Below are 22,762 nucleotides of genomic sequence, written 5' to 3' on the forward strand. Positions count from 1 at the left end.
GCACTGATTTACACCTGGCATGCCAACAATACGGCAGGATAGGATTAGGCTTATCAGGAACACATAGAGTTTAAGGCTAGTTAGAGCCAATGTCTCGGCTAGAGTAAGAACAAAGCACATTGTAGATGTTTGTATTTATATTGTTTTTGGTATCATCCCCACAAAAATACTAAAGCAAGATCTGCTAATGGCACTGGACATGTCTATTTTATAATTCTTCTGACATTTTCCAAACCCCAAGTAAAGCTATTAAGAAAAGCGCCTGGTACTTGGAAACAACTTCAAAAGTGTTTTTTTATTTCCTTCCCAAATGACAGCCCAGTTGGATGATCAGCAACACTGCATGTCTTGGTCTCCAGTGATGGTTAGACAGATGGTTACACCTTGGTGTGCATGTGTGTGTGTGTCTGCGCACGTCTTCTTCTACAGATGGCTACACCACAGACGACATCGAGTTCTACTGGAAGGGAGGCGAGTCGGCTGTGACGGGGGTGACACGGATCGAGTTGCCTCAGTTCTCCATTGTCGATTACAAGCTGGTGTCCAAGAACGTAGTCTTTTCCACAGGTAAATGCTTCATCAGCTGGATTACCTCTGGGAATAATGCACGGTGAGGCTAACTAGAGGATGTGACATTTTAGATCATATTGTCCATTTCATGCACTGGCCTGTTTTCGGGAGCTGATTATTCCATCCGTTTCTGCAGCAAACATGCCAAAATGTCTGTTGATCTTATATCAACAGATATAATATATATATTGGTGCTTTTAATTGGATTGAAATGAGGAAATGCGCCGTCTTTGAAGTATCCCTCATGCAGCAGTAGGCAACGCAAGCTTGTTGGAATGGTGCTTAAGCGGGACATGTGGTAAATTAGAAAGTATATCATGCCCACTTCTGGCAGTTCTTGACCCAGAGAGGTGAAGTTTAATGGATGTAATGGTTCAGTTATTGTGCTATCAGTAGGAAATGTAGCTGAAGACTCTTATCAAGTCAGTGTGATTGCAGCAGTCTGATTGAGAAGCCCCTGAAAAATTGGTTTCAAATACAATAATAATAAATAGTCATAATTAAAGACATGAATGTCTAAGTTTGTAGTTATTATTTATGAAAACCTCAGTTTCAATTCAGTTTTATATAGATAATACGATATGATTTATATAGCCCCAAACCACAACAGCTATCCTTTCAAGATGCTTCATAGTGTAAGGTAAAGACCCTAAAATAATGGGGAGAAAGCCCAAGCAACTAGGCAACCCCTATGAGTGACCACTTGGCGACAGTGGGAAGAAAAAACTCCCTTTTAACAGGAAACAAACCTCCGGCAGAACCAGACTCTGGCAAGGCAGCCTGCTGAACAGCTGGGATTGAGGGGAGGAAGATGGGACAAAAAATGATATTAAACAGTCACACAGCTGTTTGCAGATCTGATCTGAAATGTTGTTCCTTTCAGAAATCGCTCATGTTGAAACAACTAAATTGATGTAGGTTTGAAAGAAAATTGTATCTTAACATAAAAGTTGTATCAACATTTTTTGAATTATTTGTATAGCTTCATTCACTGTCATCACAATACAGTGACAAACACTTGAGGATGAGGATGTTACTTTAATACTGTTACACCCTACTATATTCACTCTCTGTGGGCTAAAATCTCCCGCTGCACTACAAAGCATCCTGCTGCTAGAGCCCAGCCGATATTCAGTGATTCAAATATTGTGATAGTCCGATATGTGGGCAGATTTTTTTCCCTTTCAGAAACACGAAGCATAAACAGATTGTCACGAGCCAGCAGATCTCAGACCTTATTTATCATCAAATGACCTTTAACCTCTAATGAAATGTGGATGACAAGAAACACTGAGGAAGAGTTTCAGTATAGTTAGAAGGCAAAATGACAGGTTAAGGCAACTTGTAAAGTCAATGTATATGAAGGATTTACCGTATCACATTTCATGTTCTAATTCATGTGTGTCAGATCGCTGTAGAGGAGCTATTTTAACAAGTAATCCTCATTTCAATCATATTCCATGAACTTTGATTTGACACGTCGCCCATCCACTGAGGTCCAAAATGAATCAGACTGTTACTGAATATGTACATTTACGCCGGAACGCAGAGTGTTTATGAACATTTCGAAACCAGCGACCATATAATCTGGTCAGAGGGGACACATCGAGAAAGGCGGCTTCTCCGGAGCCTCGGAAATAAAAGCTGTGTGACATTTAGTAATAATGTAATTTCTCACAGAAGTTATGCTCATGAGGAAGTGCCACGCTGGGTCTGAAAAGGACATGCACAGTAAATCACTCTTTGTTTGCCTTCTCGGGCGTGCGTAACATTTCTGTTGTGGCCGTTCTGTGTTATTTTCTGTTTTTTCATGCTGAGATGCTGTTGAAGCACGCGTGCACCTTTCTCTGTCTGTACTGCACGTGCGGCTGCTTTCCATTTACCATCATACGCGGGTGTCTCTGCCCTTCATGTGAATCACATGTAAGTGTGCCGATGCAAGCGCGTCTCTTGTTTATGAGAGGCGGCTTGTCCCTTGTGGGTGGTGGCTATTATTTTAATGTCCGGTGGTCTGCTCGCCCGCTCAGGATGTGTGAAGCACATCAAAGGCTCCCTGCCAGGCTGCCTAATGATCAGGTCTTGTCCATGTCATGTGCCACTAGCAAGCCTTTAGTTCCCTTCCCTTTTTTTCCTTTCCTGCTATCCCTCCAATCTGTCACTATCTCTCTCCCTCTTTTCTCTTCCTCCTGTTTTCCCTCCGGGCTTTCTTTAATATAACTTTTCTTAGTGCTTTTAAAAGGTGTGCTTGGATGCCAACTACCCTGCTCGCTGCAAGAAAAAAAACCCGGGTTTCAGGGCATCATAAATTCATGTGAAATGAGGCCCTCAACACATCAGTGTTTCTCATTTAAACACACACAAACTGTCTGTTTGCATGCGAGGGTAATATCTGCATGTCCGTATGGAAATGCTTGTATGGCCACTAGGGCAACATTTCTGAGTTAGGTAACATTTAATAGACTGTATAGAAAAGATGGATGTTGCTACCATGGTTTCAAAAGTCTGCTCAGGAACAACTCAAGGAACACAACAAAGCTCGCTTAGTCCCAAACCAATCAAGCATCAGAACAAGCTTGATTCACTGATGTTACCTAATGGATCCAAAGTCCGGCACCCCCAGAGATCCTCTGTGTGTGCATCAGGAGGTCAGAGCTCTTTTTGGCAGAACAGAGAAGCAACAAAATACTAAGCGGGTGGCTTTAATTCTGTGACTCGTTGTTCTTTAAGCCTCGAATATACCTTCGAGTTTGTGTGTTTTAGAAAACAAGAAATGCTTCGTTAACAGCTTTAGAAAAAAAAGCCCTGAAAGTACTCATTTTTAATTAATGTAGGACTGAAATTCATTAAGAAGCTTTTGCAGACTGCGCACAAGGACAAATCTGGCTCACTTTTGCCGAGCAACGGTATTAGAAAAAAAGACTTCACTAAGACTTCTGCTGCATACTTGCGATACACTTTTAAAAGCCAGTAATGCAAACAGTTATATCATGCAGTGCTTCATCTGAGCTGCAGGTAGTCAGCCCAACATAAAAACACGGAAAGCTAAAAAAACAACCTTCATAAAGAAAGCTTGAGCAGCAGGATCCAGTGCAAGATTGGCGCGTATGGGGTCAGTGGATCCCTTAAAGATGCGTCTCATTGCCAGAATCAAACTGTCAGTGGATACAACACAGCCTCTCATTGCTTCTAAACCTTGACAGTAACACTCCTGCGATCAGCGTGTCAAAGCAGACAAAAAAAGTCACCACCTTCAGCCTTACCCAGACTCCACTATATGACTGCCATCATCACCTTAACTCTTCGCCTTTTCTGTTTTTTTCCCCCTCTTCTCCGTCCTCCCTCTCCTCCCCGCCCTCGCACATGGTGTTCCTCCCACTTGCCGATGTTGTTTGGTATAGCAGTTACAGCCAGTACTGCTCTACACCCACACACAAGTGAACCTCAGCCTCCTCTTTTTCTGAGCCACTTCTGCATCTGCTACTGCGGAGATACTCTGCTCCGATTTAGGCTGGAGGAGTTGCCATTAAAGCTGCATCTAAAAGAGTGAATGGGATATTGCCACAGTCTGTTCCTATATTCACACTGCAGTGAAGTGTAGGTTCAGCATGTGTGGAGTTTATTCACTGCTGCCAAAACTGTAAATATTGGAGAATCATTGAATGTGATAAACAACGCATACTTTGTGTATTTATATGAACGCTAACATATGCTCGACTGTGAGATGAAGCTTTGGTTAAAGTTGCACAAAGAATTAAACACAGAAGCTTATGGAATTAGCTAGTTGAGACAATTAATTGATCAGTGAATCATTTAAGCAACTAATCAGTTGATTAGTGAAAGTCAAACGGAGTCAAATTCTTCGTTTTGGCCAAATAAGGTTTTTTGTAACTCATTTTAATCAATACATCCAGGTAAAATTTCACAATCACACAGTATTGGGGCAATGTGTCAGCTAGTGAGCACACCCTAGATATGCCTCCTTTAGAAATCGAATTATTTTTTTTCTTTTATTCAGTATAACCCAAAATGATTGACTGAACCCATAAACTAATCAGTAAAGTCTTTACAGGATTAGAGAGCCTTTCCAGTTCTGACAAACCTGCCTACATAAACGTTCTTGCCGATATTGACAAGGGTTAGACTCTCAAACCAACAACTTGTGTCTCTAACCCTAAGATGTAGCTTTTACTTTAGATTTGATTGTTGTTAAGCTGACTGGAAAACCAAATATACCAAACAACATCCATGGATGTCTGGTGCTTGGTGAGATAACTTTGGAACAACCAATCAAATTGGCACGAGGATCTGTTAACACCAAAATCCCTACTTTAGGCTTACATGCTTTACTTGTATTTATTTGTAAGTGGAAGTGATGGGATAATTTGGGATATTTTATTACACCTAGTTAGGTGTAATATTACTTTAGCATGTGTTCATGTTTCTAATTAGTCGAGTCATTCGTAATGAGTCATTTGGCACCGGGCCCCGAGAGTTGAGGCTCGGGTGTGAAATTTATGGTTTTCAGGGTTTTTATCGTTAGCTCGGTTTCCCTGGGTGTTTTCCCATGTTGTAGTTGTTTTATTTTGAAAGAAATATTTACGCGTTACCATAGCGATCAGAGAGCATTAAGAGGCAGCGAGGAGGATGTTACTCTGTGTTGTTGGCACATTTCTGGAGAAATAAGTTACACAATTACACAGTGAATTTGCGTTTATTATTATATTTACAAAATACCACAGTTTTTGTCTTGGTCGTATCATTTTATTTTGTTGTATTTATCCGCGACACCGCAAAGGCTGGTCCGTAAAATTATTCTGACATTAAACCGGTCCGTGGTGCAAAAAAGGTTGGAGACCTCTGGACTAGATGGACAAAACTATCAGGCCACACCTCATAATCTGAATTTTGTCAAAAAGTGGGTCATTCGAAAGAGCTCACTGAATTTTAGTGCGGTAAACAAATAGGTTGGTAAGTCAACTGATGAAAATTCTACCCTCTTAGATATTCCACGATAAGCTGGTTTTAATGCAAAGTGCAAATGCTTTAGGAGCCACAGGAATTCAGCCATGAAGTGGCTGTGTAAAGTCCCAAAGCAGGGTTACCAAGTGCTCAGGTGCAAAGTGTGTAAAAGTTGCCAACACTCTGCTGAGTTGGCATTAAGATCAGCACTAAAACTGTGCGCCAGGAGCTTCATGGCATGGCAGTTCCTGCAGGGGTAATGTGTAGGTGGCCTAGTCCTTTTGTCTATATACTTCTGTATTTCTACATGGTTTTTATCTTGAAGGACGCAGTTATAGAAATAAAAAGAAATAAAAGTGGCATTAAAACTGAACAAATGTTATCTACTTGATAAATAAATTAAATGAAAACCGAAAGACAAGCAAAAATCATTATGTTTCAGGGACCTTTTTAAAAAATATTTCAGAACTCATGAAGGCACGAAGGTCAAGGGAAAAACGTCTTTTTTGCATCAATAAAGAATATTTTTCTTCATGTTGACTTCAGTGTACATGTATATTGTCTGGTATGTGTTTGTGGTACATGTATAGACTTTGTTGTTCATTTGTTTGTTGGTGATAAAAATTTGATAGGTAGGTGGAAAAATAATGAATTTAAGCCTAGTAGGATTCACTTTCTGGGAACTATGAATATCTTCAGTATAATAAACAAATCCCATATAGACCAGTTGGGCCAACACTGCATTATAGCCTGCTGGTGCGAGACTGTTTTGGGAGTATAATGAGTTAATGTGGGCTTTGTGCATGACATACTAAATAATTCCACTGATCCATCATGATATAAAATGGGGTTTGTGGGTGCTGAATGCTTTAAAAAGTCAAATCAGTCAATAGCACTTAGAGTACATAATAACATTTGATGTATGGCCTGTTTTTGAAATTATATGTTGCCATTTTTATTGCTATCTAACATACAGCTGGTGCTGAATCTTAATGAGATTGGGTGTGGGTTGTTTTTTTTTTTGTTTTTTTTTTAAGTGACTCTATGAAACTCCACACAAGTGTGTAGTCGATTGGACCCACGCTCACCATAAGTAGCTTTGGCTGACACCCACGGATTGGCAATTACAGCATAATGGGCCCCACTTCTCCTCCAATATAAAACAAAAATGGAAAAATGTCTAAGAATAGTGGGAGTAACAAGCCATAGATAAAATCTATATAGAGACATAATGCTAGGAGATTGATGAGAAACCGTGCCACGCCATTTATATCAGCGCTTCATGCACAGTCATGCACAGACTCTGTTTATATTTCAGGTCATGGAAAAAAAATTAATGGCAAAAATGCTCTCTCAAAAGCAGCGCTATAATTTGAAATTCCTGACTTATGAAGCCTCTGAAGCACCGCTACATGCATTTATAAAGCTCAGCATTCTTGTAATGCCGAATCCTTCAGAATCCACCCATGAATTATGGAGGTGGATGATGTGGAGAATTGATAAATCAAAACGTGGTGAAATTTTTATCACCGTCCTGAATATTGTGTCACATCTCTCTGATGCATGACTGCAGTTTTGTGTGCGCGTGTGAGAGCGAGTCAGTGTGCGTTTGCGCGTTTGAAGGGGATGCTTGTTACCATGGCGACCCATGCTGCTGGGGTTGCTGTGGAAACTGAAACAAAAACACGAGGTGTCCCTGCATGCTTCTCAGAAGAACAAAGTTAAAACATTATCAAGTGAATGCAAAAATAACGTCTAAGGGATGTTAATATGTTTCATTTTACCAGTTTTTATATTACACGCCATGAACCTTCAGAGGTTCTTGCCTACTTTATCTCTCAACCACTCGTCTCTGTCTCGCTTATCTTAAGGTGCCTACCCTCGACTGTCTCTGAGCTTCAAGCTGAAGAGGAACATCGGCTACTTTATTTTGCAGACGTACATGCCATCAATCCTAATTACCATCCTCTCCTGGGTGTCCTTCTGGATAAACTATGATGCGTCAGCAGCCAGAGTGGCTCTAGGTAAGTAGTGGTGACTGTTTAAGAGCAAGTATTTTTCTTTCTCAGATGAGGTCGGGGACTGATAGAAATCAGAAGCTGCCTTTCTTCCTTCAGCTTGATTCCCAAAATAGTCTGAACTTCTCCTGTTATTGTGTCTGAGCTTTGGGAACTGGCCTGTAAATGGATGGACTAAATGGTGATAGATTTGAGGAAAAGTGCCATCCTGTATGTCTTAATGGACTGTTTTTATCCATTGTGACAGTTTCTGTAGGGCAAAAGTACAAATTCACTGAGAAGCCTTCACGAGCTACAAATTCATCACATATCTAATGGGCATTATTTAACCTCTACTTGAGTGGTGCAGTTTAGTAGCACTCAACAATGCAGAGATCAAGTAAACAAGTCAGTGGTATGTAATTATGGAGATTTCAAGCTGGAGGCTGAAGCATAGTTTTGCCTTTGTGTAAAGCTGAGCCGACCACACATCAGGCAAGTGCAATGGTCAGGATATGAAGGCAGCCAAGGTAATATCTCAGGTGCAATTTATACATAGTGCTTTCCACAACACTCATACTTGACATGCTAAATAGGTAATTAAGTGTTCATTAAGCTACACCTCTAAATAACAGAGGTCCAGTTCAAGCGTAAGGAGTAAGGAAACAGCTCTACTGCCTATTTCTGAGAGAGGGTGGTCTCTTCCTTTAGTTTTTATAAACCCCAAAACAAGATGAAACTCAAAAGAAGTATATGTGATATAGCTTTTGTTAGCGCTAATATTATGCAAGGTAGCCATAAACCATGTTTAGCCGTAAGTACTAGCTGTGAATACTGCTGTAAAAACAGCATACTGTCTGTACTAAGATTGTGTTGAACATTTATTAGCAGCAACATGGCAACCAGAGATCACTTCAAGTGACGACAGGCAAAATAACCACTGGTGACTTGAAGTGGGCGAGTCCCGAGTTACACTGTTCTCAACTTTGTAATTGCTAATGCTAACTTCAATGTTGCTTTGCAGTTAGCAAAATAACGTTTTGGTTACTTTGAGCAAATCACTACTTTATGGAGTTTAACTACCCAGCAAACATAGTGAAAACTGTGACATTATTCGATGGATCAAAGCGGTTTGTGGTAAGATTACGCCACAAATGAACAGATGTTGATATTTCCTCAAATTTTTGTGTTTCAGCAATGTCTACTCTTACGAAGCAAGAAATGTCAGTCATACATACAACAAAGAAAGAAAATGGATGTGTGTTTTTTTTACAGCATTGGAGTGATAAATAATTTAGATATGAAATAGATGCAATCAGACAGCCACTCTGCATAAATCCAGATAAGTTCAACATGTAATACACAATCAGTTGTGTGTTGCTTACTTGCTTATCTGGATAGTCACCACCATTTACACTCTGTCCCCCAGTATTAGTATAACCTTTTAGAGCAGTCTGATCTAAGTCTTTATTAGTTCTCTAATCATTTTTGTTCTAACAATATGTCAGAAAGTGTGTTACATAATATAACAATTGTGTGAAATATCATTGTTTAACGCTACTGGTTAAACGAAGTAACACATTTTTAACCAAACAGATGATGAGATGGTGAGCCTTTCGTTAGTAAGATTTCCCATTGTTAGAGATGCTGTAGGTGGTTGGAGAGAACTAACATTGTCAGATACCCTTCAGGGACTATTTTGGAGCCATTTCACAGTGAAAAGAGAAGACTCTCTCTGAACTGGCAACAAGCCACGGATTCATGCAGCAAAGCCTCCGCAACCGGCAAACTTTTCCAAAAAAAAAAAAGAAATTCCAAGTTGTGCTAAATAAATGATGCCATGGAAAATGAAAGCACAGCTTTATGTGCTAATCTTGAATTAGGAATATTTGTAGTTGTTTTCCTTTATTGACTTTTCATAAAATGCTTTCATAACACTTAACTATCCCAACTAGGCAAATTAAGGCAGAAGGGGCCAGACCTTTAAAATCCCAGACTGTAATCAGTTGGCAGTAGTAGCCAACAAGTAGTCAAGTTTGGCTGCAACTAAAGATTTAAACGAATCAGTTGATGACTGATTGGGTAATTATTCAGCTTCTAAAAGTGTAAGGTGACCTTTTGAGGTTGGTTGTCCAAAATCCAAAGACAGGCAATAAATCTGCAGTGCTGCTCTGCCGTTGTGGACAAACTTGACGGAAACTTTCAGGTGTGGCTGGAGATGGGTGAGCAGTAAATGTTTGCCCAGGGGCCAAATAGTTCAATCTGGCCATGCCAATTGATTGCTGCTTCAGTCCTTCAGTTCAGTTTGTAAGGATAGATAATGGACCAGTAATGACCTTAACACATCATAATGCTTTTTGGAAAACATGTTTTGATCCATTACCTTTCAGCAGCATCCATCTGTTCCCCTGCTACCCTGGAGGGAATCTGTGTGTGTGTGTGTGTGTGTGTGTGTGTGTGTGTGTGTGTGTGTGTGTGTGTGTGTGTGTGTGTGTGTGTGTGTGTGTGCATATACTTCTCTTTTACTGCACGGTTTCTTTACGTATCTTTTCGTCAAGGCATGTATGCAATATCCGGTCATTATCGTATGCCTTGGAGTGTATGTCTGCTTTTTTTGTATGTGTGATAGCTGCAATATCCGGCATGTAGCTCGACAGGCGAAAGGCAACCAGAGGTCCATTCTCTACTCCTGATGGACCTTTTTGAGCTTTCAGCAGATATCTTGATTGTGGAAGAGGCTGTGTGTGTGTGCATGGATTGCTCTTTGTGTCTATGTGTGTGCACACACCTGCCGGTAAAAGCAGTGTAATGATCAGGAGGAAATCAATTCCAGGAGGCAGCAGGCAAACAATTGAATTGTTTGAAGGAGAATCTCATTTTCCTGAGCAATTCCAAAGGATTGCAAAGTTACAAATTACCTGCTTGCACCTTAATCTGGTTGCAAGCTTTTTTCCACAGTCAGGACCTTTATTCATACTTGTATTATGTGTACAGTTAGGGTACAGTTAGCTGTACAAGAACACTTTTAGAGTAACATAAGACACATAAGTTTGAAATCAGTATATGTTTGTTCAAACTTTTGAAATTTTCATATGGAATTTTTACCTATTAAGAGATGAAGATCTTTTAGCAAAAGGCCGACTACATGTAAGAGAGTTGATTTGAAAGGTCAATTTTATACTTCCTGATGATGGCTGTGTTTAGCATCTAACCTCATCTAACATCTAACCAGTTTAATGTTGACCTGGTGAATGTTGAGAGGTTAAAGTTTATAGACAGTGTGCTACAATTCCAATGTCAGGCTGTTTTAGATTAGATAATACATATCATAACCATCTATCCATTTGGATAGGTGGGATACACCATTGGCAGGTTACCAGTCAGTCACAGGGCTAAAACCGACAGGTAACCATTCATTCTCAGATTCACACCTCAAGCCACTTTAGAATCGTGAGTTAATCTAACATTCATGTCTTTGGACTGTGAAAGAAGAAGCAATACCCTGAGAAAACCCACACGCAGAGGGGAAAGCATGCTCAGCACAGAGAGGCCACTGATGTGTGGATCACCAGTGAGAACTTAGAAGGTCTGATAAATCTTTAACTCTTACCCCTTGGACATCTACTGGGAGTAGCCCCCCAAAAAACACATCTTTATTGATATATACTGAGGCGTCAAAACTTGTCATTAAGGGTACAAAATAACTCTACAAGCTACTGAGTGACCTCTTAAGTTACAAAGGCACATAAGGGGTAGTTTCCAAAGTTTGAGATAGAGACCTATTTGCTCCAAAATCATCTGTTCATGTTCATCAGTCACTTAGCTCCAGTGCCCTCAACAGCCATGCTAGTTACCACTTTTGTTGCGCATGCACTAAAATAACTTAATTTTAATGTCAGAAAAAGTAGAAGTATGTCAGTAGAGTTCTGCTTTCTGCCCCAGAACTTCAAATGCCAAAGCTGAAACTCTACAGACTGCTGCCAAGTTTTCTTAGCTTTCCAAGATGTAAGTATATCTGTTTAGTTTAGTTTGCAGTCCTACTAGACTGCCTGTACCCCTTGAAGAACAAAGACATTTTTCTAATGATTGTCAAACCACATCTTTATGGACGTATTACTACATTTTTATGTCTGATAGGACTGCACGCGGGGCGCATGCAGTCCTATCAGACTGACAGTTTGCGCTGTCTGCAAGTGATGAATTGAAGTGTTCAATTAACACTGCTTTGATTTACCTCCTGTGCCTGTCATTTTACAGGCATAACGGGATTCTGTATAATATATCTTTTTCTCTTTTCATAATGTGGAGCTGTGTTCCTAATGGCCTATTGGCACATGATTAGAGGAGATTTGATTGCCGTGCGCCTTTGTTCCAGCTGTTTGGGTGGAAAAGAGATTTGGGGACATATAACAAGAGAAAGGTGGGGGAGGGGACTCTTAAAAAAATGTGCTGCGTGAGCAAAGAGGGAAATCACCACAAAATGATGGCAAGATTAAGAAGCGGGGAACAATGAGACAAGACAAGGTGGGGGGAAGGAGGAGGGGAGAGACCAGAAGGAAAGGGAGCAAGAGAAACCCCATCAAACTATATTTCTCCCCAAAGAGTGTAACACCGTGATGAAAGAGGAGGGAGGCCCACATGCGCGTGGCCCCTTGATTAAATTGTCCGAACAGGGAGTGAGGGAGGGGGCAAATGAAAGGAAGTGAGGACTGGAAGAAGAGAGGGAGCGAAGGACAGAGATTAATGGTACAGCTCAGCAAACACCTATAAAGAACAAGACTGTCATTATGTGGAGGGAAAAAAAAGAAAACCAGATTGCACCATCCAGTACGGGTGGTGGCACTGAGCACGTGCACGTGCGAGCAAGCTCATGCGCATTCAGACCTGCAGTGCACACACGCGAGTGCTGTTTAGCCTTGTAATGTGCCAATAAATCACACGAAGGCTTGGACAGACCTTAGCTCTCCTGCACCCTCCTCCGCGACCCCCCTCTGACTGCTCCATGTCTCGTTGCTCTACTTTATGGCACATGAACCAAAAACCTTTGTGTGAGTTAAAGAGAATTCAGTGTTCATGCTGTTTGCCCATCCTTTCTTACGGTGGGTGCTCAGGGGTCATCGTAAAATGCATTGACCCTCATCCAGTTCTATATGTGGCTAGAATTTTACGAGGCTCACCTCATGCTGTCGTTCTGCCATGTGTGAAGGTGCTCTTACTGTCAATGGTGTGTTTTATCCCTAGTAGTTAAGGTTACCAGGAGCTGGGGGCTAGATACATGCAACACTATTCTGATGAGTTATTTCTGCTTGGTAACCAAGGGGGCAGTTGGATGTTACAAGGCAGACCTTTGAATTTCAATGAGGCAGACTTTGTGCACCTACCTAGCAGCTTGTGCCTGCTGATCGCTTTTATATTTAATCCTGTTTACAACGGGCAAATTGTTTTAGGATTTTCAAATCAAATACATGCCCTCACCCTTGCTGCTATTTCTTGCTGTTTCTCTGGTTCTTGATGATAGCAAGCACCATAATCTTTTTTTTTCTCTGCCAGGTCAGTCGTGCTCGTAACTAGCAATGGAAACAGCCACAGTACAAACATGTTTTTTGTAAAAATAGCCTTGTTACTGTAGTAACGACAAAGACATCTGCTGGAGTTTTCAGTGTGACCTTAAGGTTTCGGTCGAGACAGCAGCATCTGTTTAAAGACAGTCTCGGACTAATTAAGCGTCAGATATACCATCCAGGATTGATTATGAAGATTGGTCATGAGGAAGCCTCGGAGAAAAAAAAAACAGACTTCCTCCACAGTTTGTCTTTGAAACATTTTGCTGAGTGATCTAAATCCAGTAATGTTACTGTGATTAGTTTAAAAGCCTCAATTAAAAGGATAACAGTCCGAGAGGTGAGGGTTTTTTGTTTGTTTGTTTTAATGAGGTAAGCCAAGATATGCGATTATATAGGGCAGCAATGGCATACTACATGCAAGTGGGTTTTTAAATATTTCGTGTGTAAGATACACCCAACAAGTAAGCCAGATGTTAGGTTCAGCTTCTTTGCAGTCTAACATGTTTTGAGCTTTTCTTTTGATTCTTATTGTCTATTTAGTCAGACCCAGAAGACCTACCTGCATTTTTGTTATTTTCAACAAGGTACAATAGCATAAAAACACTACAATGCATCCATATAAATCAAAAACCTCATCACTTCTTCATGAGCATGTCAAGACATGGCTTCTATTTTTGATCGTCGTGCTGACCTCCTACTCTGTGCCTTCTTTCATGGATCTCAAACTTGTGGAAAGAGCAAACGTGAATTGTTGTTTCAGGATTCTAGTAGACTTCAAGAGTAACATCCTAATAGAGAAAATTCATTAGAGATGATGGGGCTGTGCCAGCAAATGGTACAAAAGTACACAGGAAGATGATTTTGAATATAAAACCAACTAAACTTAAGTCATGTTTTATAAGCCCAGTCCATCACCTCATTAGATAAACAGTCCAACCAATTGTTATCCCTTTGGTTCAGCTACCTAGTCTTTCTAAAGTAGACATGTTCGTCCTTAACAAGACTTGGATTTCTTAAAGTTGGCACCATATTTTCCATAGCTAACATCTCCTGAGGGCTACTGACATCTCTGTTCTATACAAACTATATAGTGCGTTGCCTTGAGGATCGTTTCTGGCAATTTCATTTTCTCTCTTTTTTCTATTTAAGAAGAAGTGTTTTAGTGCTTGCCGAGAATCTGTAGACCAGTTGTTGTCTCTGCTGTAGGCATTTGCTGTAAATATATAGATCAAAAATACAATGTTTTTTCTTCTATTTGAAGGGATCACCACTGTGCTAACCATGACCACTATCAACACCCATTTGAGGGAGACACTCCCAAAGATCCCCTACGTTAAGGCTATCGACATGTACCTGATGGGCTGCTTCGTCATGGTTTTTCTGGCCCTGCTTGAGTACGCCTTCGTCAACTACATCTTCTTCGGGAGGGGCCCACAAATGCAAAAGAAACTGGCAGAGAAGGCAGAAAAGGCCAACAACGAGAGGGCGGCTAAGTACGACGCGGCAAGGGTAGGTTTGAATTTGATTATTGATCACTGGATACCTGGTGTGTATTATCACAACAGCAGCAGAGAAAATCAAGGAATCTGGGAAGTTTGTTACATATTTGTGAATATTTCGAATCTGCCACCAAAGCCAGCAGTGAAAATGCTTTGCCTTTAAAATCAAAAGCCAAACATGAAAACTTTCGAGTCTTCTTCATTCTAATTTCAAATGCCATCGTTATTGTTATTTAAAAATTAACTATTTATTGTTTTAAGATATTTTTTTTGTTACCAGCACCTGAATACTACTGACAGTAAACATGTAGGTAAGAGTTTTCTAAGCTTAATGTAGCCATAGTGTAGCTGGTGTTGCTGACGTTACACTGTTTGCGTAACTTCAAAAAGTTAATAGACAGGCCCAAATAGGAGGCTTTGTATATACTATAAGTTTGAAGTGAGAAGTTGCAGGATTTAGCTCAGCAGGAAGGCTGATAAAATGTGGCGTGGGTGATAATACGTTGTAGATACTGAATAAAATTTGAACACTGTCTATTTAGCTTTAAAGGCAAACCCTGCTAGCATGCTATATAGCCGACAGCACGGCTGGACGGCAGCTGGTGCGCTGCCAAAACGTTCTGGGAGTGTGAGTACACTGAAGAGAAATGTCTTGCCAAATGAAATGGTGTGATGCTGGACTTGTATGTGATATATGTAGCTGCTTTCAGAAGTTAGTTTTTTCTTTTTGGCAGTGCATGCTAGTAAAAGTGGACCAGATCATTCAGAACTTGTACCTGCTCAACTCTAGCTGTATGTGAGTACCAGCGCCATTGCTGGTCAATATGGCCATTCTTTAGCACCAAGAAAATAGGAGAAAAGAAGGGCTAATATGTGCTGTTCTATAACTCCATTGATGGCTTTTGTGATTTGTCGCCATTAATGTGGAATAAGTTTGTCCAAATGCATTTTGTTAATACTCAAAATTAAAAGGATTCTTTTCTTTTCAACAGTTAAGAGTGAGGTACTACATTGGGGATTGTTGCCTGTTAGACACTTTTGAAAATGAGTGAAAAATGTGAATGACATGACATTTTTTGTTGTACTGAAAAAATATGAATGTCCACAGTCCTAGCAGGATAACTAAACCTGTCAATGGAGCTGTATGTTAGTTATTCTCAAGAATAATTATCAGTTTCTTTACTTTCATATTCACATATCAGGATATGTATAACAAAAGGGGAACGTTGTATGCTGTTTACCTGCTTTACTTTATTCATAGTGTTCAGTCACAAAATATATTGGTTAAATGGAGAAAAAAAAGTTTCAGACATTTGTTCCCAACATGTGGCTGAAAATCTTCATCTCCTCAGGAGGCAGGTAGTAGGACCGCGTCCCTAAAACGGTCCAATCAGGTTAAAGGTCTTCGCCACTCACGCTCGGTGAGTTGTTTTGTTCAGTGAGACCCTTCAATTCGCCGTCATCATCAGCAGACATGGATGCGTTTTCTTTTGCCTTGATGCAAAAATATTTCTCCATCCATGTGATAAACTGAGCAATCGCAGACATCTCCATGACATCGCAGATTTGCCACATTGGTGTTTCTGATATGACTTGTTTCCTCCTTTCAGAGCTCATTTTGAATGCATGCTGTCTGTATATCTTTCCTCATCGAAGTCATCAGTGAAGCCATTTCTTTCACAGTGCATGTAAGAATGTGGTGAAGCAGTCCACCTGCCAGTGGGTAGTCACTGCAGAGGTCCCCCACCATGCACAGTGGTATACAAAACAAATGAATTAATCTGAATATAGGGAACGAGTGCAGCATATTTACAAAGAAAGATACTAAAGTGACTGTTTTATTTGATTTAATAACATAAGACTTGAAAAACAGTTCATATTTAACCTCAGGTTTATTACACTCCAAAAAGTTGTATTGAGTCTAGTGATGATTGGTAGCCACCATAAGCTTTTTTATTATGTGGTAATTCTTGATTACTGGAGCCCGACTGATATATGATATTTAAGACTGATACCCATATTTGGTGATTTAAAAATCTGATATTGCGCTGTATCAGATAGTATATTTTTTCTTTTAGACACACAAAAGAAACAGATTTGCCTAACCTTTTCCCATAACCATTAATTTATTTACTCCTTCGGTTATTGTGTTTGTGGCATCCCAGACACATTTGACAACAGGGAAATTGCAAAATCTCTACGTAACCATCAAATTGTTCAAATAGCTAATAATGTCATTTACTGGCATGACCATAAATCAGTCAGACTCTGGTGAAAGCAGTACATGCACTAAAATCAGAAATGTAGCTGTACTACATGTTGAATATAAGTACAAAGATAGATTTCTACCTATTTCCACAAGATTTGGAATGTTGTGTAAAATAAAAATAGAAATGAGTGATTTACTAATTAATTAAAGCCTGTGTTAAATTAAAAATAGTACAAAGACAATTTATCAAATGTTAAACCCATAATGTTTTTTTTTTAAGAATATATGCTAATCTAGCACATTTTTCATTAAATTTGCAATAAAAATATGTTTACCACTCTACAAGGCATTCTTTGACAGAGCTTTTCTTAAATGATATAACTGAGAGAGAGTAGGAATTTGTAAAGAGCCATGATGTGGGCATATCTCTAGAATGCATTTTGGCATTATCTTTCTGAAACAATTAAGGCCATCCCTGGAAATAGTGTCGTCTGGATTGTAGCATGTGATGCTCTAAAATCTGTAGTTGCTGTACAGCATTAACGTTGCCTTCACATACGGGCAAGTTGCCGTATGCTTCCCAATTAAAAATATGTCTTAAATGATTTGAAAATCAGTGTATATTGACATTTTAAACAGTATAACCTGTTTCCAAAAAAGCCTGTATGCTAAGTGCTTCACATCACCAGGTAAGCAGACTAGAGATAGATCACAGTGCTTTAAAAAAAACAATAAAATATTCTGAAATATAATATAGTGTATAGCACATGAAAAATAAAACTTCTGGATGGGGTAGTGCATAGGCTAATAATTAGTAAATCAAACACCTCACAATAACAAGCTTCTTGCAGCAGTTTTAATTCTAACTCAAACAAAAAGGAACGATGGGACTTCCACAGTTGCTACATTTGCATGAGCAATCACTACTTTTCATTAATGTTGATTTGTCTATAATCATAAGCATGGATTATGATGTATTGTATCTTGTGTTGAATTTAACTGTTGAATATGACAATGAATGAACTGAAATAACTTCTATTCAACTGATGTATCAGGTTAGCAATTTAATGTGTTATCATGGACTATATTGGCATATTAATGTGCAGCAGCAATGCAACATGATTACAGTTATAGTCACAATGTTTAAAAAAAAAGTCAATTCTGTGAATATTTGCATGTTAAAATGTGACAAATATGTTTTTGTTTGTTTTTTTTCTCATTTTTGATTTTAGCAAACTGAAGACCTAATTCCATATAGTAAATGCGTTCAACGTGCTATTCAGCCAAAGCGTGTTGTAGCTTCTCCAAACCATTGCTACAATGGAGTGAATAAGGAGTAGAGGGAGTAATCCTGACTAACTCCACAGAGACAAAACTCTATGGAAAATGACTCTTCACTTGTCTCTTATCTGTGACCTCAGGAAATACTTTTCAGTTGAGTTTATGGTCTCAATCAGAATGGTGTTCGTGCATTAATGAAACTCAACAAGGTTAACGGACATGCAACTAAGTTAGCTAGCTAGCCATCGAAAATTACTCAAAAATGGGTTTGTTTTTTTTAAAAAAAAGAGGGCATCTCATACTGTGAATTTAAAGTTGAAAGTTACAATAATTTGCCTTTTACAACTTGAAAAATAAAGACCAGTGTCCTCCGAATGTCAGGTGGTGTTACATATTTCCAGTCTGGATTATTGGTTAGCCTTGTTTTGGACAGCCGATGTTCCATTACTGCCACCTGATAGAACAAGCTCACTTTGATTGCATAGAACAATTGTGTGGGCTTTATGCAGAAAAGGTCAACAATGCCTGACAGATACATTTGTTTATGTAAGCTGCCAAAATCAACATTAATATGAAGTCTACGGTAGCTCCTATTTATTTTTATATGATGTGATGCAGAGTTTGAGTAAAACTAAGCCATCCATCCTTTGAAGAAATACAATAATCCTCGAAACTTTTTCAACACTTTGTTTTGAAAGTGTTTGAACCACAAGGGCTCAGATAAAAGAAAAAAACAATGTTTGATATGTAATCTCATGGGGGAATTCAGATGAGGTCGGGCATGAGAAAAGAAAAGAAAATGCGTAACAGTGCTTTAAAAGGAGCCTCCCATTTTTGCATCCTAATAGATGCAATGTCATACTGGTGGAAACAAAGTAGCAATGAGCCTAACAAGGCCCATTTGTTACTTCAGTATTTGTATTGCAATGTATGTTTTCCTGTTTTCCTAGTGTTAGTTCCGTTTTTCAATGCAAGATATTTTAACCGTTTGAGGGCTAGGTTGCAAAGGTGATGGGACCCAACCCTAACAATAATGCTAATACTCACTCAAGGGGCAATCAGAAAATGCTTTTTTTTTTTTTTTTTTAATTATATTCTTCTCCCAAGAAACAAAAAAATAATCATTCCAACAAATGGAGCTAGGGTTCGGGTGGTACGGACTTTAAACCCCAGACAGCCATGAAAATCTTTCTTTCAGGATTCCTTCAATTCTTGGTCTTGGAGGGAAGGTTCCTAAAGTGCTGATATTCATAACTGTTTTCTTTCTCCATTCAGGCAGAGCCACATGGTCATGGGAACATTCTGCTGACCACCCTGGAAATCCATAATGAAGTGGCAGGAAGTGAGATCACCACCAGCGTGGCAGACATTAGGAACTCTCAGTCCATGGTGCAGCTGGACAGCACTGCCTCATCGCACATCCAGTATCGCAAGCAGAGTGGCGGAGTCGGTCCATGTTCTGCTAGCCGTCACTCCCTGGACCGCTCCGCTCAGATGAAACGCAGCCGCCTGCGGAGGCGGTCCTCGCAGTTAAAAATCAAAATCCCCGACCTGACGGATGTAAATGCCATTGATCGCTGGTCACGGATCATTTTCCCTTCCGTGTTCTCAATCTTCAACCTCATCTACTGGCTCTACTATGTCTGATTGGACTGTTTTGTTGAGGTGTTTTATTCTGGTTTGTTTTTTTGTTGTTGTTTTTTTTTTGTGACTTTTTTCATTTCATTTGTTTTTCTTCCTTTTCTCTGTTGCTTTTATACATGATGGAATCTGCCACGTTGAAGACTGTAACACAATAAGACAAAAGTGAAAAAGAGACTGAGAAAAGACTACCGAGTTTTGGACCAAGTTCTCATTTAAGTTGTTTTTATATTTGCAGTGTTTGAACCCTTAGTACCGAGTTCTTTTTATTTTTGAAAGTATGTACTGTAATTGGGATTTGTGACGGTCATTTCCCAACACATTTGCCCTCTCAGTAATGTGTAAATAGCAAGATACAAAGCCAGCAATTGAATAAATATTACAGTATTTGCAAAAAAGAAAAAGAAACAAGAACCAGTTAAGTTAAAGATTTTTCTAATCAAAAAAGTAAGAAATCTTTATACTACACAGGTGATCAGATAAGTGCAGGCAACTCCTAGAAATCATTTACCCTATGCACTATTAATGCATGTAATGATCAGCCGTAGAAGAAAAAAAAATGAGTACTTTTTGCCTTCGGTAATAGCACAACTTCACAGCAACAAACCAATGTGTGTTTGTTTATAGCATTAATAATATACTTCCTACTAAATACAATTTATCATGCATTGAACTGGTAAACCTTTACCCAAACACAATATCTTCAAACTCTTAACATCCCCCAGGTCACTGGCAACCCATTTAGGGGTAGGTTTAGGCTAACATCTACCCTTTTTTAAAGACTTTATCACCTACTTGGAACATCCAGAAAAAAAACTGTACGGCCAAAATGAATGTACTTCATTTGAAAGGTAACATAGTTTCTTCAAATGTGCCCGTTTCCTATGTTAATTAAACAGAACCCTAGACTGACCACCGATGACCAGCTGGAGGTTAGGAGTTTGAAGCGGAGGTTTTTGTCCTCTGTTCAGAATGATTATGACTCAGGTTCTGAATTTTTTGGGTGTCTTTTTCTTAAAAACCAAACAAAAAAAATGTCGCTGAAATAACTTTTTTGGTCATTTGATAAGGGGAATAGAAAATAATAAGCACAACTATGACAACTGCCATTTCTTTCCTCTTCTACCTTCAACCAACAACACTTTTCAAGTGATAGCATGACAGAATTGCACTTAAATTTCTCCAACATTCTAGAAAAACTGTTTAAGAAAACTGCCAAGGGCCTTTTGGGCAATACAGTTATTACTTATCTCATGAAATATTATGATATTTTTGTACTCTGCATCTTAAGGTCTTCATTTGAGTTCCTAATCTATTCTTGTTTTCTTTTGCGCCATCTCCGTTGTGGTAATAGAATAAAAGACCCATTTTTTGTACATAAGTTCATAGGTGTGTATATATATAAATGTGTATATGTATATATACATGTATATATATATCTATATATAGCTATGAGAGGTGGGATCAAAAAGTTCCAGGGATGGGCCTCTGAAAATTTAAAATTTGGCTCAGTAGACTTTAGTTCAAGGTTATCTTCTCACGTACCATTCACTGTTAACAGTGCATTTTAAGGTCACTTAACAGAAGTCCTGTGTTTCTCTATTGCTCACTGGATCCACTCAAGTATCTCAACATTTCAGATTGATTTTCTTTTACATAATCTGGATGAAGCAAATCTAGCAAACAGATTTGTGTTGATGTTGTCAAGAAAACATGCATTTTGAATGCACTTAGTGCTGACACACCACAGTTTTTGTAGTTCCGTGCTAAATGTTCTGCATTGATCCCTCAAGACATTACCATAGAGGTCTGCATTGACTGGCTGATCCCTGGACAAATTCCTGTTGCAAAAACCAGTGAATTCCAACAAAATGTATGACAGTAACCCTGTCACCAGTGATGACAATTCCAATACTTACTCCACAATAAGTGTTTCGATGAAAATCACTGTGTTGGGTAATTAACAAATCTACAAGGCATGTGAGATGACAGTATGTCACCAGTTGTGTAAGACAACAATCACGCTCAGTCATGGTACAGGCAATTGTACGTAGTGTACACCTAAGGACAGAATTTCTAGGCATAGCCAGGTGGCAGAAAGCTTCCACTTTGGTGCCCTCAGAATCTCATCACTGCTTTTTGCAGATGATGTGGTTCTGTTGGTTCTATGAGGTGGGGATCTCGTGCTCGCACTGGAGCAGTTCGCCAGTTGATCTATGTCCCTACCCTCACTTGTGATCACAAGCTGTGGATGCAAGCGGCAGGAATGAGTCTATTCTGAACTACTGTGTTAATGCAGCCAGGGATATAACCACCAACCTAAATTGTGAGTTAGTGGAAGGCCTACTCTACAGCCACCCCTAAATAAATTGCCCAACTTTAATAAATTAAAAACCACAAATCGGCAGTACAAAAAAGTCTTTTGGTCTCTATGAATAGTTTGCCACTTCATCAGCAACACTAAATGGGGCTAATTTTCTTATAATTCACCTACCTGGATAATTGTTTTGGGCTCAAACCAATGATCACATTGTCTGTCAGTTCTTGTGATTGGACTCTGTGGGGCCTCATCTACTTCTTTCAGTCGTTAAATTGGACTGCTTCACTGTAGGTTTCTTCATGGTGCCTTTTTGAGGCATTTTAATTGGTTATCTGATGCTTTGCTGTGAGGTAGAGACCTTTCAAGTAGTTCAACCAATATAATTTATGAACACAACCAGCTAGCTGGCATTAGCTGCTAACTTAGGACTCCATCTTTTTATTCATTCATTTCTGGCTCCAGAAACAAACATGGCAACCGCTAAAACATTAACATTAAAGCTCCATATTTGACACCCATAACCAGTGGTGACAAAAATGATCAGTTTTAGTCCTTTGAGATATATATATATATATATATATATATATATATATATATATATAAACATTAACATTGCAACACACACACACACACGTACGTTTAAGATGTGCTGTGAAAATGACCTTGAACAGTAGCTCAGCCAAATTAAACTCTGGTATGGATTTTGATTTTCTTCGGGAGCC

General features: G+C 39.2%; 1 protein-coding gene across 3 annotated transcripts in view; it reads left to right on the forward strand.

The window, feature by feature from the left end:
• Positions 1-20,134, forward strand: part of LOC147302347 (gamma-aminobutyric acid receptor subunit beta-3-like) — an 87,649-nt gene extending 67,515 nt beyond the window's left edge. For 2 of the 3 annotated variants that reach the window (XM_086283488.1, XM_086283490.1), the window contains 5 exons: positions 430-567; positions 7,401-7,553; positions 14,352-14,599; positions 15,942-16,010; positions 19,355-20,134. In XM_086283488.1, the coding sequence (XP_086139614.1) occupies positions 430-567; positions 7,401-7,553; positions 14,352-14,599; positions 15,942-16,010; positions 19,355-19,726 (980 nt within the window). In that variant the 3' untranslated portion in view covers positions 19,727-20,134. The remainder of the gene's footprint in view (positions 1-429; positions 568-7,400; positions 7,554-14,351; positions 14,600-15,941; positions 16,011-19,354) is intronic. The other variant, XM_086283489.1, reaches the window with a different exon arrangement.
• The last annotated feature ends 2,628 nt before the right edge of the window (positions 20,135-22,762 follow it).

Source organism: Aulonocara sp. 'chitande type north' Nkhata Bay, linkage group LG23, assembly GCF_057382095.1.
Source record: "Aulonocara sp. 'chitande type north' Nkhata Bay isolate Kocher_YH1m ecotype deep benthic linkage group LG23, A_spYH_male_GT1.1, whole genome shotgun sequence".
Lineage (NCBI taxonomy): Eukaryota > Metazoa > Chordata > Actinopteri > Cichliformes > Cichlidae > Aulonocara > Aulonocara sp. 'chitande type north' Nkhata Bay.